At 45.9% G+C, this 18,706-nt stretch overlaps 1 protein-coding gene across 2 annotated transcripts in view; it reads left to right on the top strand.

Moving 5' to 3' along the window:
* The window catches only part of LOC126419131 (myrosinase 1-like), a 553,078-nt gene that overhangs the window by 457,731 nt on the left and 76,641 nt on the right, over positions 1–18,706 (top strand). For both annotated transcript variants that reach the window (XM_050086237.1, XM_050086238.1), the window contains exon 6: positions 7,642–7,825. In XM_050086237.1, coding sequence (XP_049942194.1) covers positions 7,642–7,825 — 184 coding nt within the window. The remainder of the gene's footprint in view (positions 1–7,641; positions 7,826–18,706) is intronic.

The following is an 18,706-nucleotide window of genomic DNA, read 5'->3' as shown; positions in this document are numbered from 1 at the left end:
AAATGACAGCGACGAGAAAATCAGGAAAGTTAGAGCTCATGAGGAGCCTTTCCGAAAGTCGTTCTTCCGTACACCATTGGCAATGGAACGGGGACGGGCGGAAGAAATTAGTGTTACCAGAAGTACCCTCCGCCACCTACCGGAAAGTGGCTTGAGAATTATAGATTCAGATCTAAAGTAGTTGCTGACTGTCTGATCTGATGTCGTGCTTTTGCTAACACTTCTACTGTTGGCTTATAACTGTGACGAGCACTGTTGCGACTGCTGTAAATTCTGTTTTTGGGCTAAAGAGAGTCAGCTTTAATTTCCATTCGTGCACTAATACAACAGTTTCAGTAAAATGAAACTTATTTTACGTTGAAGGTGTCAGTATAGCATACAATGTGATCTTCATGAGACTACTTTACAATACAATACTCAACAAACACAACATTTTTGCAACAATTTGAAATACAGAATTTAACTGCTAGGCTTGCTGGTAAAGACACCACTCGACTTCCGAGAAATACGGATATTTTCAGAGCTTTCGATAGCTGTGCCATAGTTCTACAGTTCATTGTACAAAATTTGAATACTTCTGCAACATATCGCAGAAAATTTTAATCTTAAAAAAAATAATTATTTGCTAATTTACGAATGAAATTATGATCATAGCTGTTGGAAAACTACGTCCTCAGTATGATTCGCCCCAAATGGCTAGCAGTCTGTGCAAGGTTGTCTAATTTAAGTTAGCCATTTAAAATAAAATTGTGACAAAGATATAGCGTGCAGCGTTTTTTAATTTTTGTGGTAAGGCACATTTAATGCGCAATATGAAGTTTTCTAGAATCTGAAGCACTATGGAAATGCTATGGTAAAAAATTCTCGATGCTCTTTTAATTTGTTTACTGAAGGCTGGAATACCTTATTTTGTAAAACGATCTCGACGTCATACCAGCTCCGGATTATTCATCAGACAGAAGAATACCACGGAATTCTGTTAAAAGAAAAGGCGAATATTGAGATGGCATGTCCCTAAGGTTTATTCGTAAAGGAGTACGTAACAATCAGAAAATAAAGAACACGTTAACTAAGAAGAGTGTAAGAAGTATACGCAACAATACTTCCCACGCCCGTTTGAGCTGTATAGTTATGCTCGTTCAGTAAATGTTCTTGTGTAGTCGTCTGATATTTATGAACGATAACAACCCTAAAAATGTACAAGCTGCCAGAACTGAAACGTCTTCTCGCCTTGGAAGAATGTTATGTGATCCGCCATCGAGGCATTCTCTTCACTGCGTCTCATCTTGTTTTTCAGAAACTGTCAGATGCGATGGAAGACACCGAATCAAAATGTCATCGAAACATTTTTGCACAACAGTTAAGGAAGATCGTCATGGTCTTATTACCTTCGTTAGAAATACGTTCATGCTGGAATGTTTCGTTAAAGAAAATGATGACAACAGCAAAGATGAGTTCTGGTACGGTTTTGGTTCATCGTCCGATAAGGACTTAACAAAACAATTTGATCTTCTACCGTCAGCAGAAAAATGTGCTATCATAAAATCACCAAACAAGACACTTGGAAAAAATTGTGATCATATTTTTTTCGCGAATTTCTGCAGAACTATTCAGATTTTACAAAATCACTCTAGAATATCTATTAATAACTCTGAAAAAAATGTATATTTCTCGAAAGTCGAGTGCCGACGTCACTATTAGTGAAAATGGGCCCCTCGCTACCGTAATTCTCTAGTATAAACTATAATCTGTACAAAAAATGTCATTAGGTTTTTTTTTTAGAAACCCTGGAGAGGTATTCAGAATTGTGATCATAATTGGCTAGTAATTTTAATTATCAGATTAAAATTTGCTCGAGTACTATGGTTTTATTCGCGAAATTTTTCAGAACTATTCAATTTTTTCACAGAGAACTCTGTGATTATAGCATGTCTATCAAGAACGCTGAAAGAAAATATATATTTCTCGAAAGCCGGCTGCCGGACTTCACATGTCAGTGATGTACAGTTCAAGAGAAGCTTATAGGATTATTAGCGACGTTCTGCCCCGTTGGCGAACTTATTAGCAGACGTAGGTATCATCACAGCAGTGCAGTCTGCCTAAGAAGCTACTGCAGGCTGCCTTCTTTTGATAATTGTGTACAACAATAGCCTCCCCATTATTGTTGTATGTTTTAGTGTGTGAGCATTTGCATCGTTATGAAACTTTTCTGTTAACTCATGAATAAAATAAGTTTAATTTATTTTTTTCGTATCAAATTAAATTATAAGGATGTAATATACACAATATGATCAAAAGTATCCGAACACTCCTATGTAATGTGGAAATGATCAATAGATGCCACGGGAGGCGGACCCGCCACTATTAGAGGAGGCGGGGTGTACTGTATTGTCAGCAGCGAAGTAGCAAACGAGAGAATGGGTCGTTCACGAGAGCTCAGCGACTTCGAACTTGCACGAATCACTGGATGTCACCTGAGTAACAGACCTATCAGGGACATTTCAGCTCTTCTAAAGCTGCCCAAGCTGACTGTTGGTGAGGTGACTGTGGAGTGGAAACGCGAGGGAACTGCCACGGCTAAAGCAAGGCCACGCAGACGTCATGTACTGACGGTCAGTGACCATCGCGCGTTGCGAAGCGTGACTGAAAAATCGCATGAAATCATCGGAGTCTCTCATAAATTTCAAAGTTCTATCCGCAGCCCAGCTAGCACAGTTACTGTGCATGAGTCAGAAGGAAAGGGAAACAGTGGTCGAGCCACTGTGGAAAATTCTGGCATCAAGTGGATGTCCCGGAAAATACATCAAAATACTTCGGCTTCTACATGGCAACATGAGTGCCGCTATCCTTGCCAGCATTGGATCCGGAGAAACGTTTCAGATTACCACAGGAATCAAGCAGGGATGTGTTATTGCCCCTAGCCTATTCTCGATATTTGTGTGAATCATACTTCGCCTTGTTAAGGAAAACCTAACGTTGGGTGTTGAAATAGTTTATAGGACTGATGGTAAGCTATTCAGCCTTAGCAGACTCCGAGCTAAAAGCGAAATAACCACAACAGCCGTCGTCGAACTTCAGTGCGCTAGTGATAAAGTTGTCTTGGCATACAAAGAGGAAGATCTACAAACTACTCTAAATGCATTCAGTCTGGCATACAAATCCATTGGTCTAGAATTTAACACAGACAAAACGAAAGTCCTCGATCAGCCAGCCCCAAATTCTACTACAGCACCTCCAGTTATCACAGTTGATGGAACACCCCTAGAGATTTTAGGGTATTTTCCTCACCTGGGAAGCCATCTTTCTGCAAATTCAAACATAGATGCAGAAATTCAACAGCAACTAAAGGGTGCAAGTACCGCATATGGTCGTCTTTTGATTAGAGTGTTTGATGACCATGATTTGAGTGTTAAAACTAAGCTTACAGTCTACAATGCCATTATCATGCCTACACCTCTTTATGAGTGTGGAACCTGGGCCATCTACAGGTGTCAGAAAAATACGACCAACGCTGCCTAAGGAAAACATTGAAAGTAAATTGACAGGATCGACGAAAAAACAACAGCATTTCGGAAGAAACCAAGTCCACCAGCACTGAAGCAAAAATTGTCAAACATCAACTTAGCTGAGCTGGTCATATCATCCGCATGCCAAACTCTCGTCTCCCGAAGCAACTCATGTTCTCCCAATGGAAGAATGGCCAACGAAATCTGAGAGGGGAAACAAAACGATATAAAGGTGTCCTCAAGTCAAATATGACAAAATGTCAAATACACACAAATGACTGGGAAGCTGCAGACCTAGATAGATCAAAATGGCGACAAATTGTTCACCAAGGAACACTTAACTTTGAAAAGCAGAGACAACTGCTGGAAAATAGGAAGAGAGATCGCAGAAGAGAACAGGAGCTCTTGAGAGGAACAAACCGGTTCACCATTCAGTCAACATCAACTGGGTACGCCATTACTGCAGGAAAATCTGTGGCTCTAGAACAGGACTATTTACCCACCAAAGAATCCACAGATAACGCAACCAAAAGACATTTTACACTCGTGAACGAGTAAATGTCTATGATTCTGTTGCCAATGCTAAGCGACGTTTTAGGTAATGAAAAAGAATGATGCACTAGGACAGCAGATGAGTGTTGATAAGTGACTCTGAGTAATGAATTACTCTATACCCTGTGGCTATCGGATGGATGGGTTCGGATTTGGCGAAAGCGTGGAGAACGTTATCCACCCTTATGTTTAGTGTGTAATGGAGCACGGAGGTGGTACAAAGGACAGGAATGCAAGGGAACTGATGATACCAGCTTCATCGGGACATTACGCGGAATCTGCGGAGTGAAAAGGTCTACCAGACTGGAGCTCGAACCCCAGATGTCCTTCTTACTAGGCTATTGGGTTAACCAATGCGCCATCCACACACAGAGTACTTATGGCAAGTCTCGGCACAGTTCCCGGCCGATCCACATACCCACCTACCGTCACCTATCTGCAGTCAATGTCCGTATTCTCGATGCTCGTTAGTTTTAGTTTGACGCTGGATGTCGAACGAAATGTGCATCCACACTGAACGTTGTTCATTCATTGCCCATCGAGGCGAATGGGTAGATCACATAGCTAATGAGCAGGTACTGAACAGAATTGGAGAGAAGAGAAATCTGTGGCACAACTTGACTAGAAGAAGGGATCGGTTGGTAGGGCATATTCTGAGGCATCAAGCGATCACCAATTTAGTATTGGAGGGCAGCGTGGAGGCTAAAAATCGTAGAGGGAGACCAAGAGGTGAATACACTAAACAGATTCAGAAGGATGTAGGTTGAAGTAGGTACTGGGAGATGAAGAAGCTTGCACAGAATAGAGTAGCATGGAAAGCTGCATCAAACCAGTCTCTGGACTGAAGACCAAACAATAAAACAACGAGGCGAATCAATTGTAAGAATATAGAATGAAATTCTCACTCTACAGCGGAGTGTGCGCTGATATGAAACTTCCTGGCAGATTAAAACTGTGTGCCGGACCGAGACTCGAACTCGGGACCTTTGCCTTTCGCGGGTAAGTGACGGGGCGTGAGTCGTGCTTGGGTAGCTCAGTTGGTAGAGCACTTGCCCGAGAAAAGGAAAAGGTCCCGAGTTCGAGTCTCGGTCCATCACACAGTTTTAATCTGCCAGAGTGTGGTCCCTTTATTGCACTTAAGAAAGCGCTAAATTCTGGAGAATATGAACACGTTCCAAGCTTTGTGTACTGTGTACAGCAGAGGAACAGTTCAGAGATGATTCTTGATTGAATCAGTTCGGCAGTACACCCTGTCACAAAGCAATTGTGAAGCAATCGCTAGTGGGCAGTAATATTGCCTTCCCAGTCTCGACCTGATCCCAATGTAACACCTTTATGATTACTTAGAACCTCGGCGTCGTTCCGGATCCCAGCGACCAGCGTCAGTTCCATTTTAGTTTTGCTCCTTGAGGAAGAATGGGCACCATTCCTCCACGGACAGAGACCTCATTTAAAGTGTCCCCACCAGAGTTCAAGCCATAATAAAGGCGAAGGTACACACACTCCATATCAATATCCACCAATAGAAAGTGTCCAGATACTCTTGATGAGCTAGTATTTACTCTGTTGTATGTTACTAGAGACCTAGTGAGGCTTTTTGTCATTATAAGTAAACTTTAAAAACTGCCTATTGGCTTCTGACTCGGGTTCTTCGGCCGACGTTCATCTAATGATTTTTCTGACGTTTCGCGAGCACGAGTGGCTGGCATTGTCAAAGCTTCACCCTCAATTGCCGGTGGTGAACTGGAGCCGAGCTCGCGGCCGCAGACTGTATGTACCTGGTGCGCCAACGTCCGAGGGCTTCTCCGCGGTCATTTCCGGTGCGGTTCTCCTCTTGCTACCTGCGGCGGTCGTTCGCTGCAGTACGGGAAGCCAGGATCCGTTTACCTTACGGCTTTCCTCTTTCTTGTTCAAACTGTTCGCGTGTTTTTGTATTTCTACAGCTTCTCTGAACAAGCGCGTGTGATAGTGCTTCTCTACAGCCAGAACTTCCGTGTCGGCGAATTTTATTACGTGGTCGGTCTCATTGAGTGCGTGCTCTGCCACGACCGATTTCTCCACCTGCCCCAACCTGCAATGTCGCTTATGTTCTTTGATCCTGGTGTTGATTGATCGTCCAGTCATTCCGACATAAACATGTGCATGGTATACGGTATATTCCCGACATTGCAGGTGGGTCCCTTTTCTCCTTTGCCGATCTAGGACACTCTTTGATCGTCCTTGTCGGTTTGAAAATCGTCTATACGCCATGTTTGCGCAATATAGGGCCGATTCTGTCCGTCACTCTGGGAATGTATGGCAGAAAGGCCGTACCCGACATTTCTTTTTCTGGTTCCTTACTTCGCCGAGTGCTTGGCTCTGTTACACTTCTAATATAATTTGTGGAGTACCCATTGCTCCTCAGAACACTTTCCAGGTGTTGCATTTCTCGTTTGAGGTGTTGCGGCTCACATATTCGTCTTGCTCGCGTTACGAGCGTACTAATCGTGCCTCTTTTGTGGCTCGGGTGGTGGTTTGACAGTTTGTGCAGATATCGGTCCGTGTGTGTCGGTTTTCGATACACGCTGTGTCCCAGGTTTTCGCCGTCCCTTGTGACCAGCACATCTAGAAATGGTAGTTTCTTGTCCTTTTCTACTTCCATGGTAAATCTTATGTTGGCATGGAGGCTGTTCAAGTGTCTTAGGAAGTCACCGAGCTGTTCTTCACCATGGCTCCACACCACGAAAGTATCATCGGCGTACCTGTACCACACCTTAGGTTTGCAAGTCGCCCAGTTCAGTGTCTGTGCTTCGAATTGTTCCATGAAGAAGTTGGCCACCACTGGAGTAAGATGACTGCCCATGGCAACGCCCTCCAGCTGTTCGTAGAAATCGACATTCCACGTGAAATAGCTCGTGGTGAGACATGCACGGAAGAGCTTTGTGATCTCTTGCGGTAAAATGGAACCGATGTGCTCCAGAGCGTCGCTGAGTGGCACTTTCGTAAATAACGAAACAACATCAAAGCTGACCAGGATGTCGTTTGGTGCAAGTTTCAGTTTCTTAAGCTTCTCAATGAAACATCAGTAAAATAATTAGATGAACGTCGGCCGAAGAACCCGAGACAGAAGCCAGTAGGGCAGTTTGTCAGCGACATGCACGGAAGAGCTTTGTGATCTCTTGCGGTAAAATGGAACCGATGTGCTCCAGAGCGTCGCTGAGTGGCACTTTCGTAAATAACGAAACAACATCAAAGCTGACCAGGATGTCGTTTGGTGCAAGTTTCAGTTTCTTAAGCTTCTCAATGAAACATCAGTAAAATAATTAGATGAACGTCGGCCGAAGAACCCGAGACAGAAGCCAGTAGGGCAGTTTGTCAGCAAGTGGTCACGAAAGCCTTAACAATTTTGAAACATTAAAAACGTGTAAAATGTGTCGTTATTTGTATCTGGCAACTTGACTGTTCTCAATGGTTCGGACGACAAGCAGTTGGCAACAAGCGACACGTCATATTGATACAGTGGCTCTCTTTGTACGTGATATTTTGAGCGGTGGTAGCTGTCAGCCCACCTTGTTCTTTTACTGACGTGTACGTAAATGCTCAGGTGAAGTACTGGATAACCATCAACGAGCCCGCCAGCATCATCGAGAGCTACGCCAACAGCCGCCTGGGGGCGCCCGGGCTGGACGAGCACGGCGTCGCCGACTACCAGGCCAGCCACACCCTGCTCAAGGCGCACGCCAAGGCCTACCACCTGTACGACAAGTACTTCCGCAAGACGCAGAAAGGTGAGCGTTCTCGTCTCAAACATTTCAACGATAACTTCACACTCCACCCAGAGTAAGAGACGCACGGTACAGTTCTTAAGCCGTCGGCACACGGACGGTGCATCCGAACGTTGAGCGTTGAGCGTGCCGAGTTTCTGACGTCATAGCGTGGAATAGCACGCTCGGGAGTCTTTCCGAACGTGCAGAGCAATATCTGGCATGTCAGATGTTCTGAACGTGCGTCTGAGCGTTGACCAATGAGACGGCACAACGCCACCTACGTCACACGCACGCCGTCCCCCTTCAGTACAGAGTTGTGAGGCACCATATTGGCATTCATTTCAAGCCTGTATGTATATATGCCGTTTCTGAGCACCAGCAAATTGAGCATCACTGGAAAACCCGTTGTTAACTGTGTGATTCGTTCCAATAAAATAATGAGAAACATCATATTCGGGACAAAAGAATTATTGTAACTTACGTATTATGAGAGTAGACTATTTGAAGGCAGTGACACATGGAAGATCCACCCAAAACACATTGTTCTTGGTACAATTTGTTATAATTAAATTTCAATTAGCAACATATCTACGATTAAGGTTTTCAGCAAGGGGTAAGATAACATGATTAGACAAAGAAAATGTGCTGTTGGTTTAGCGTTAGCCGGCACGGTAGCTCAGCGTGTTCGGTCAGAGGGTAATGCGCCCTCTGTAATAAAAAAAAACTGAGTTAACAGATCAACAACGAACGTAAATGGATGTCTTACGACGTCCGCCCCGAGCAGATGCAGCGAACAAAGTGAAATTTTTTTTTTTTAAAAAAAAGAGGGCAAGCTGCCCTCTGTTATAAAAAAAACTGAGTTAATGGATCTACAACGAACTGACATGGGTGTCTTTCGATGTCCGCTCCGACCAGATACAACGAACGAAATGAGATTAAAAAAAAAAAAAGCGTAATGAGTAGTGTAGTGTCACTGTCCTTAATTGAAAAGTTGGATGTGGCGGTGGTTCGCGTCGTAACACTTCCAATTTTTTTCCCCTAACTTTCCCGTTTTTATTAGGTTCTGATACTTCATTATTAGTTTAATGTAAGTATATACTATAATATTTCATGATATGTAAATATAAGATCGCCTTTTATTGAGGGGTGACTTTGTTCGATTGGCTTAATCTACAGGACAGCTTGCGCTAGTTGCATAAAGATATTTCCCTCCTTTTTCTTTTACGCTTCGTAATTCACGTGTTGCAAAGATTCTGCTACTGGGCGAGAACAGTGGTCAAGTAAGACTGACCGTGGGGTTTTACTAAAATGTGGGAATGATGGAATAATGTTTATCTTATGCGGAGAAGTATTCCAAATTTGAAACGCACTGTTTGTAATGGAACTTTTATAAGCCTGACCTTATTGATTGGACATGGTACTTTCTTTTTCTTGGGCGATGGAGAAAATGTGCGTTTTAATAGAGCTAACGTGGGAATTTTACGCGAGCCCACTGAATAAAGAGTGTGATTTACGAACTAGAAACATCACTCAACTGCCGCTGGAGTGCGTTGCGATCGCGGATACCACGTTGGGGCCCACGTACCGTGTGCACATGTTGCGTCGTTCCTGAGCGTTCAGCAGCACGTTGAACTTGGCACGCTCGACGTTAACGTTCGACAGCACGGTCCGTGTGCCGACGGCTTTAATCCTATCTGTTGGTGAACAAATCTGCACTTTCAAAATGAAGTTTCACTCAGCAGTGGATTGTGCAGTGATCTGAAATCTGCTGCCACGTTAAAACTATGTGACTGACTGGGAATCGAATCTGGAACCTCCGCCTTCTACAATATTATTGTAGAGCAAAGGCTGACGACATAATGATGAGCTATTTTTTTCTCTGATCCTCCTTTGAGAGTACACTAAAGTATAGTGGTAGAGCACCTGATCGCGAAAGGGAAAGGTCCAAAGCCCTAGTCCCAGTACGGCACACAGTTTCAATCTGCCAGGAAGTTTCGAACCTTTTAGATTTCTTGATATCTGAAACGCATTTGACGTATTACCACATCCACGCTTGGTATCAAAGACACAATGTTACGAGATATCAAGCGAAATATGTGACAGGATTGACGATTTATCGGTAGGGAGAACGCAGCGTCTCATCTCGAATGAAGAGTCATCGACAGAAGCGGAAGTAATTTTAGGTTTACCCCAGCGAAGTCTGTTGGGAGTATTGCTGCTCATGATCTTGCGGTCAATATTAATAGCAACCTAAGATTCTTTCCAGATGTTACAGTTATGTAAACTAAACACTGCCTGAAAAAAGCTGCACAGATATTCAGCAGTGGCGTAGCGTGGTTGTAAATGTTGGGGAGACTCTGCAGTTATTATAGCGAGACAAAATAGTACAGTAAACAATAATTTAAATAAATGAAACAAAATACTTCGAATAAAACAAGAAGCACTTATATTTCCTTGTACACAAATGCAATGCGCCTGTCTTTTCTTTCCACGAATAAGTCCATAACTCGGTCTACAAAGATCTGATCACTGGATAGCTCTCCAAGTAGTGTCTTTTCTGTTGCTAACGTGCTCAGTCACGACAGCCGGATGTTGGACACTGAATTCCTTAAATCATTCTTCACTCGTTTAAGAGCACTCATGCTTGGTTCACTGCTCGCTGCAGTTGCGGGTACGGTCAAAACCAAACGCAGGAACTTCGTTGTTTCTTCATAAACGGAGTCTAAATCATTGTTGACAATGTACTTTAAGAGGGTTCTTGGAGATAAGTGTTTTTTCTCATCAGTTTTTATGAAGTTCATTTTCAAGTTGTTCTTGTTTGAAAAAAGGGTACTGTTCTAATAAGTGAAGCAGTTTCAACTTTGGGAATTCTTTTTGATAGTTCGGGAAACACTTTTCGTTCATAAGTTCAACAAACTGAATTTGGGGAAAGTCTTGAAATCTTCTTTGCATCTGAACAATTTGCAAATCCAGTATCTCGTAAGTTAATGCCCTGAGAAATGTCTTTTGACTGCCACAGAATGATAAGTTGCCATTCAAACACAAGATGCATTTAATGCATTCATCAACGAATATTTCAGTTCTTAATTGTCGTAGTTGCCACCCAAACACAAGCTGCATTTAATGCATTCATCAACGAATGTTTCCGCTCTTAATTGTCGTAAGTTTCTCAAAACAGTTCTTATTTCGTCGTGGCAAGCAGTTATAGTGACAGATTTTGGCTGAAGAACGTTAAAGAGATGATCAACATTAACAAAGCGCCCTCGGTAGAAGCAAAGCAAGTAGACAAACGTAGGATCATCCATCCGTCGTTTCATTCCCACAGCACAGCTCAAAGATTCTGGGTCCCACTGAGAGTCTGTATCATCAAATATATAATTAAAAACACTACATAGCCCTGAGAAATGACTAGATGTTGTTGAAACTGCCCTGGAACGAAAGTTCCAGCGAGTGTTGCTTGCATATGACAGTTTAAATCCTTTCTCAGTTAGCAATGCAGTTCGTTTTGATGATTTGCTGAAAAACGAATGGAATGCAGTAAGATCACTTACAAACATGCGTTCTTGTCGTATGATTTTTGAGGCACGTAACAGTACCAAATTCAGTTGGTGTGCTTAACAATGAATAAATAGCGCATAGGGACAGAACTCCTTCACCAATTGTTGTAGACCTCTTTCTCTGCCCGCCATTACTGTAGCGCCGTCATATGGTTTACTAACCACTTATCCTTCCACATTCCATTCTTTCAATACTGCATGAACAATGTTTGACAAACCTTCAGCAGTTTTATCTCCAGAAACATCGTAAAATCCAACGAGTCTTTCCTCAATTTTGTCTACAATACAGTACCTGAATATTATAATCATTTGACTCTTGCATGATGTGTCTAATGTTTCATCAGCCTGAATCGAAATGAAATTGCAGTTCTGAATTTCAGATTTTCTTTTCTCATCAACTGCCAGAGTTATCATTTCTGTTACATCATTGCCGGCCGCGGTGGTCTAGCGGTTCTAGGCCCTCAGTCCGGAACCGCGCGACTGCTACGGTCGCAGGTTCGAATCCTGCCTCGGGCATGGATGTGTGTGATGTCCTTAGGTTAGTTAGGTTTAAGTAGTTCTAAGTTCTAGGGGACTGATGACCACAGATGTTAAGTCCCATAGTGCTCAGAGCCATTTGAACCATTTTGTTACATCATTCTGTATATCTGGAGATGTTTCCTTAAAGGTTGAAGATGATGACAGATGGTCCCGGCTTAACTGCTCTCCTTGAGCTAGTAAATCCAACAATTCCAGATAGTTACCTTTGTTGGTGGAGGATTCGTCTTCTCGATGGCCGCGAAAGGCTAGTTCGTGTTTACAAAGAAATACAATTGCATGAATAAGACGAGCCAATACTCTCCTGCTGGATGCAACTTGTTTGTCGTATTTTATTGCTGTCAGACGAGCGGCTTCAGAAAGGGCGTGCTCAATTCTAGTTTTGCCCAATAACTGAAATGATTCTTTGTTCTGCAGGTGACGTTTTGGTATCTGATGCTTTTCTGTTTTCCTGTCAAAGTTCTTTGTTGTACAAATGCCCTAACTGCATCATTCCTTTTCGCCACTAAACAGAAGAAATATAGACCAATATAATCTGTGATTATCTGCACTTGCAGTCAGCCAAACATACTTTTCGTACCAGAGTGCCTGAAAACTGCGTTTTTGTTTGGCTTCACTTAATACTACACTGCACATAGGAGTAGGTCGTTTGTCCTTCAATTCGAACTTTTTTCCTTACGTTGGTGTAGAAAAAGGCGTTTTTAATAAAAATTCTATAAGGTGTTCAGTTGTTGGCTCACTCATGTTGGCGACACAACGAAAATATGCACTAAAATAACACAAGAATGACTATGAAGACAAGCCGGGCGACTGTTCACTTCCGTGTTAAAAGCCAGCTTAGAAGCGGCAGAGACTAGTCTCGATACCTGCTAGCAAGTGCAGCGCACCGGCCTTCGTGGAAGAGAGGAAGTGGAGGGGGCGCAGGCGCTCACAGCCAGGTAGGGGAAAGGAGGCAGAGACAGAGCAGTCGGGTCTCAAGCAGGCAGATACACCAATACTCAGGGTGCGGCGGCGCGGGCTACAAAACTGATGTCTTCGTACATTTTGTGCTCTTAGTAGGAAGTTGTTTATATTTTTGTTATGAATTCCTATTGCAACTTTTTTAAGCACGAATACAGGGGAAACTAAGTCTCAGAGTCTCCCCTCACGCTGCGCCACTGATATTCAGTTGGATCTTGATTAGACTTCAGTGTCGTGTTCGGTATCTGTTAGAAGATGATGATGATGATGATGGTGATATGATGATGTGAGGAGAGAGAGGGTTAAACCTGGTGCTGGCACACAGCCCACTCCTCTCAAATAGCACCAAGGAGGCCACCGAGTTTAATGCCCCCTTCCGATGTATGGACGAGCATCAACAGTGTCACATGCCCTCTCTTCATCAGACACTGCAGAGGGGTTTGTGATTTAAACCAGGACATGGCGCAAAGACTGATGATCAGCGACTTTGCGCCACCATCCCTCCTCCACTTGCCTGCAAAATACTGGTAATGGAAATTACACATACCACGAGAGATTGAACCGTGTTACGTCTGAATCGAGCATCACCGCATGTGCGAGCTTTAGCGACCTGGACTACAGAGGTCGTTGGATATGAAATGTAGACCGCAGAGGCTCACTCATAAGTAAACCAGTTGACAGACTTTCATTCATTGGCAGAATACTAGGGAAACACAGTAAGTCTAAAAAAGGAAATTACTTACAAAACACTCGTGCAATCCATTCTAGAATATTGTTCGAGTGTGTGGAACTCGTGCCAGATAGGGCTAACAAGAGATACTGAACATACACATAGAAGGCCAGAATGAATGGCAAAGGGTTTGTTTGACCTGTGCGAGACTTTCATGGAAATGCCAAAGAAACTAAACTGGAATACATTTGAAGATAGTACAATCTAGTAATGTGTTATTGCAACCTCCTTATCGTCCCTGTAGCGATTGTGAGGACACTATTAGACTAGTTACAGTACGCACAGAAAAGTGGAAGAAACCCTAACACCCCTCTGCGGGTTCGGGGGTAAGAATAGGCCCGCGGTATTCCTGCCTGTCGTAAGAGGCGACTAAAAGGAGTCTCAACTGTTTCGGCCTTTAATCTGATGGTCCGCTAAGGGGTTTGACCACTCCATTTCAAAATTTTACGTTAGTGCGCACCATTTGGGGAAGGACGCCTTACGTGGTGCATTATATATCCATCTTGCCATAAGATCTGGCACACCCAATATTGTCATGGAGTTGGAGTTACAACGAGCTTTCGGCCACATCAGCTGCAGTGTGTTCCGGGTAGCATACATTCCCTCCATTGTGCACTTCCATCTTTGCCCTCATGATGTACATGGATATTCGACACCCGACATCCAGCACGGTAGCCAGTCCGCTGTGGTGGGGTCGTCATGTACACTCTTGGTGGTAGCCCCCTGACTACACAGGGATCGCACTGCTGATGCTTGAGCTGCTACCTCCCCACGTATGCCGAGGAGTAGATGCCTATCCCTCTGGGGCATCGGGACTCCCGGCAAAGGCCATCCTGCCAGGTGGCTTTGCTGTGGCTGGGTGGCGCCCGTGGGGAGAGCCCCGGTCAGAGTGGGTGGCATCAGGGCAGATGACCCGCAATGAAGCGTGGTACATCATCTCTCGCTGGTGGGCCTCCACCAGCAGTCTCTAAGCGATTGAGGTCTAACCTGAATGGGAAGAAATTTGATCCGAGATAATTTCTCTCCCTGGCCACTCCATGGGAGGAACGTATGGCTAAAGAAGGCAGTGCAGATTATTCACCCCGGTACCTAGTCTGTACGTGAGTCAATGGTGAATCATTTATGTCAACCAAGCCCCAGTTTTATGTGGAGCATATAGAGGACAAGTTCGGGGAGGTGGAGGGCTTGTCCAAAATGCGCTCTGGATCAGCGCTAATCAAGACGGCATCCTCTGCCCAGTCACGGAGGTTGCTTGGTTGTGATAAGTTAGGGGATGTTTCAGTTAGCATCACGCCCCATAAGAGTTTAAGCATGGTCCAGGGTATTATATTCCACAGGGATCTTCTTCTGCAGTCCGCCGATGAACTACACACCAACCTAGAATGAGGAGGTGTTTACTTCGTCCGGCACGTCCATCGGGGTCCGAGGGAAAATCAGATAGCCAGCGGTGCCTTCATCTTGGCCTTCGAGGGTGACGTATTACCCGAAAAGGTCAAGGTGATGGTTTACCGCTGTGATGTGAAACCATATATCCCCCCTCCGATACAGTGTTTTCAATGCTGGAAGTTTGGGCATATGTCTTTCCGATGTACTTCCGGCATCGTGTGTCGAGATTGTGGCCGTCCTTCGCATCCCAATTCTCCATGTGCTCCGCCTCCCATCTGTGTTAACTGCGGAGAACACCATTCCCCCTGCTCGCTGGACTGTAGGATATTCCAGAAAGAACGGAAGATAATGGAATATAAGACCCTGGACCACCTGACCTACTCTGAGGCTAGGTGGAAATATGAGAGGCTCCATCCTGTGCCAATGATGTCGACCTATGCCGCTGCTGCAACGACGGTTCTCTCATCTCCCATGTTGTCCCATATGGTTAGCTCTATGATCGGTCAGAATCCAGCATCCCCCTTGATTGTGGGGGAGGGGGGGGGGGCACTTCACTCCCTGTTGCTCCGGCTCCATCTACTTCATGAGAAACACCCCCCCAACCATTGGGGACATCAGTACCCCCTCCCCAGCTGGAGAAGAGTAAGACTTCTTCAGCTACTCTCGCCAGGAAGGGGCCCCTTCGCAAGTTACGACCAGCGGAAAAGCGGACATCCGCAAGTGGCTGAAACAACCACCAGTCGCTGGTCGTAGGGCCTCACGGTCGTCATCTGTCCCTGAGACTGACCCAATGAAGCCCCCCCCCCCCCCCCAGCCCGAACCACCGAAGGCACAGCGAGAGAAGCAGAAAACGAAGAAAGTCCCCAAGCACCATGAAATTGCTGTGGCACCCGTCCCACCGCTTCCTACAAGCTTCGCATCTGAGGACAAGGTGGAGATTCTGGCGTCCGCTGAGGACCTCGATCTCGCCAGTCCCTCAGACACCATGGATAGCACTAGCACAGGTGCTCAATCGGAGGCAGCAGTTGACCCAGTGGCGTAATCTGCCTTCCCAGTCCCTTCACGCCTTTCTCAGCCATGGACAATATCATCGTCCAGTGGAACTGCAGCGGTTTCTTCCACCATCTAGCTGAGCTCCGACAACTTATCAGCCTTCACCCTTTCTTCTGCACTGCTCTTCAGGAAACTTGGTTTCCAGCAATGCGAACCCCCACTCTCCATAGCTATCAGGGTTATTATAAGAACTGGGCAGCTTATGAAAGAGTGTCTGGTGATGTCTGCATCTATGTCCATAACTCTTCTCACAGCGAGTCTGTCCCTCTACAAACACCTTTAGAGGCTGTCGCTGTTCAGGTGTGGACGCCACAGGCTGTTACCATCTGCAGTCTTTACCTTCCACCGGATGGTGACGTCACACAGCATGTCCTGGCTGCGCTGATAGCCCAATTTCCACCACCTTTCTTGCTACTGGGCGACTTCAACGCCCATAACCCTCTGTGGGGTGGGTCAGTGGCAACAGTTCGAGGCGCCACCGTTGAGCATGTATTGGCACAGCTCGATCTTTCGCTTTTAAATGATGCTTCCTTCACACACTTCAGGATGGCGCATGGCATGTACTCTGCCATCGACCTTTCCATCTGCAGCCCTCACTTCTCACCGTCTGTCCAATGGAGAGTGCATGACGACCTGCGTGGTAGTGACTACTTTCCGATCTTTCTGTCACTGCCACGGCGATACTCCTCTGGGTGCCCTAGCAGATGGGCTCTGAATAAGGCTGACTGGGACTTGTTCTCCTCCTTGGCCGCTATTGAGCCTCTTTCTAATGACGCCATTGATGTGGTGGTTCACTCGGTCACCACCAGCATCGTTACTGCCACAGAATCTGCCATTCCCTGTTCTTCTGAGTCCCCTCGGCGGAGGACTGTGCCTTGGTGGTCACCTGAGATCGCTGAGGCGATTAAAGATCGCCGGCGGGCGCTCCAGCGTCACAAGCGGCATCCATCTTTAGAACACCTCATCGCCTTCAAACGGCTGCGTGCACGGGCCCGCTGCCTTATCCGCCAGTGCAAGCAGGAGTGCTGGGAGCGGTATGTGTCCACCATTGGCCTTCATGTCACTCCGTCGCAGGTCTGGGCCAAGATTCGACGCCTCTATGGCTATCGGACCCCTGTCAGCGTCCCTGCGCTCTCACTGAATGGAACAGTTTGTACTGACTCCAATGTAATTGCCAACCGCTTGGAAGAGCATTTTGCTCTGAGTTCCACTTCTGCGAATTACCCACTGGCCTTCCGCTCCATTAAAGAGCGGATGGAACGTCGGAGCCTTTCATTTTGCACCCACCATCCTGAATCCTACAATGTTCCATTCAGTGAGTGGGAATTTCACAGTGCCCTGATACCGCTCCTGGGCCAGATCGCATCCACTGTCAGATGCTGAAACACCTTTCAGTGGACTGCCAGCGACGCCTCCTCGGCCTTTACAACCGTCTCTGGGTTGAGGGTGAGTTTCTGTCGCAGTGGCGGGAAAGCATTATCATCCCCATTTTGAAACCTGCCAAGAACCCTTTGGAGGTGGACAGCTACCGCCCCATTAACCTCACCAAAGTTCTTTGCAAGTTGCTCGAATGGATGGTGAGCCGGCGATTTATTTGGGTACTCGAGTCTCGGGGGCCTCCTGGCTCTGTCTCAAGGTGGGTTCTGTAAAGGCCGCTCTGCCGTCGACAATCTGGTGAGCCTGGAGTCTGCCATCTGTACGACCTTTGCCCGCCGTCAGCCTCTCATCACTGTCTTTTTTGACATTCAGAAAGTGTACGATACGACGTGGCGCCATCATATCCTCTCTACACTTCATGATTGGGGTCTTCGGGGTCCGCTGCCGATTTTCATACGCAATTTTCTGTCGCATCGTACCTTCCGTGTGCAAGTCACGGCCTCCCATAGTTCCTCCCACATTCAGGAGAACGGGGTACCACAGGGATCAATCTTAAGTGTCTGCCTGTTTTTAATTGCAATTAACGGGCTCGCTGCGGCGGTGGGAACGTCTGGCTCCGCTTCGTTGTATGCTGACGACTTCTGCCTCTACTATAGCTCCATTGGCATTGCCGCTGCTGAACGTCAGCTGCAGGGCGCTATCCGCAAGGTGCAGTCTTGGGCTGTAGGGCATGGCTTCCAGTTTTCGGCTGCCAAGACCTGCGTTATGCGTTTCTGCCAATGACGCACTGTTCACCCGGAGCCGCGGCTTTACCTCGATGGCGAACTTCTTGCTGTGGTGGAGTCACATAGGTTTTTGGATGTGGTTTTTGTTGCCCGGTTGACTTGGCTGCCTCATATTTGGCAGCTTAAACAGATGTGTTGGCAGCATCTAAATGCTCTGCGATGCTTGAGCCACACCTGCTGGGGCGCCGACCGATCTACCTCTACCTCTTACGGCTCTACCAGGCGTTAACCCAGTCTCGTCTGGATTATGGGAGCCTGGCTTATGGTTCAGCATCCCCTTCAGCGTTGCGGGTGCTGGACCCAATCCTTCACAGTGGGATGCGCCTCGCTACTGGTGCTTTCTGGACCAGCCCTGTGAACACCTTACTTGTGGAGGTAGGTGTCCCTCCACTGCAGTTACAGCGCCACCATTTACTGGCCGCTTATGCTGCCCATGTTTTTAGCTTGCCCAGGCATCCTAACTATCGTCTACTATTCCCACAGTTGCTCGTCCATCTCCCAGGACATCGGCCCCGGT

This window comes from Schistocerca serialis, chromosome 9, assembly GCF_023864345.2.
Source record: "Schistocerca serialis cubense isolate TAMUIC-IGC-003099 chromosome 9, iqSchSeri2.2, whole genome shotgun sequence".
NCBI classification, from domain to species: domain Eukaryota; kingdom Metazoa; phylum Arthropoda; class Insecta; order Orthoptera; family Acrididae; genus Schistocerca; species Schistocerca serialis.
This window is presented reverse-complemented; position numbering and strand designations above follow the sequence as displayed.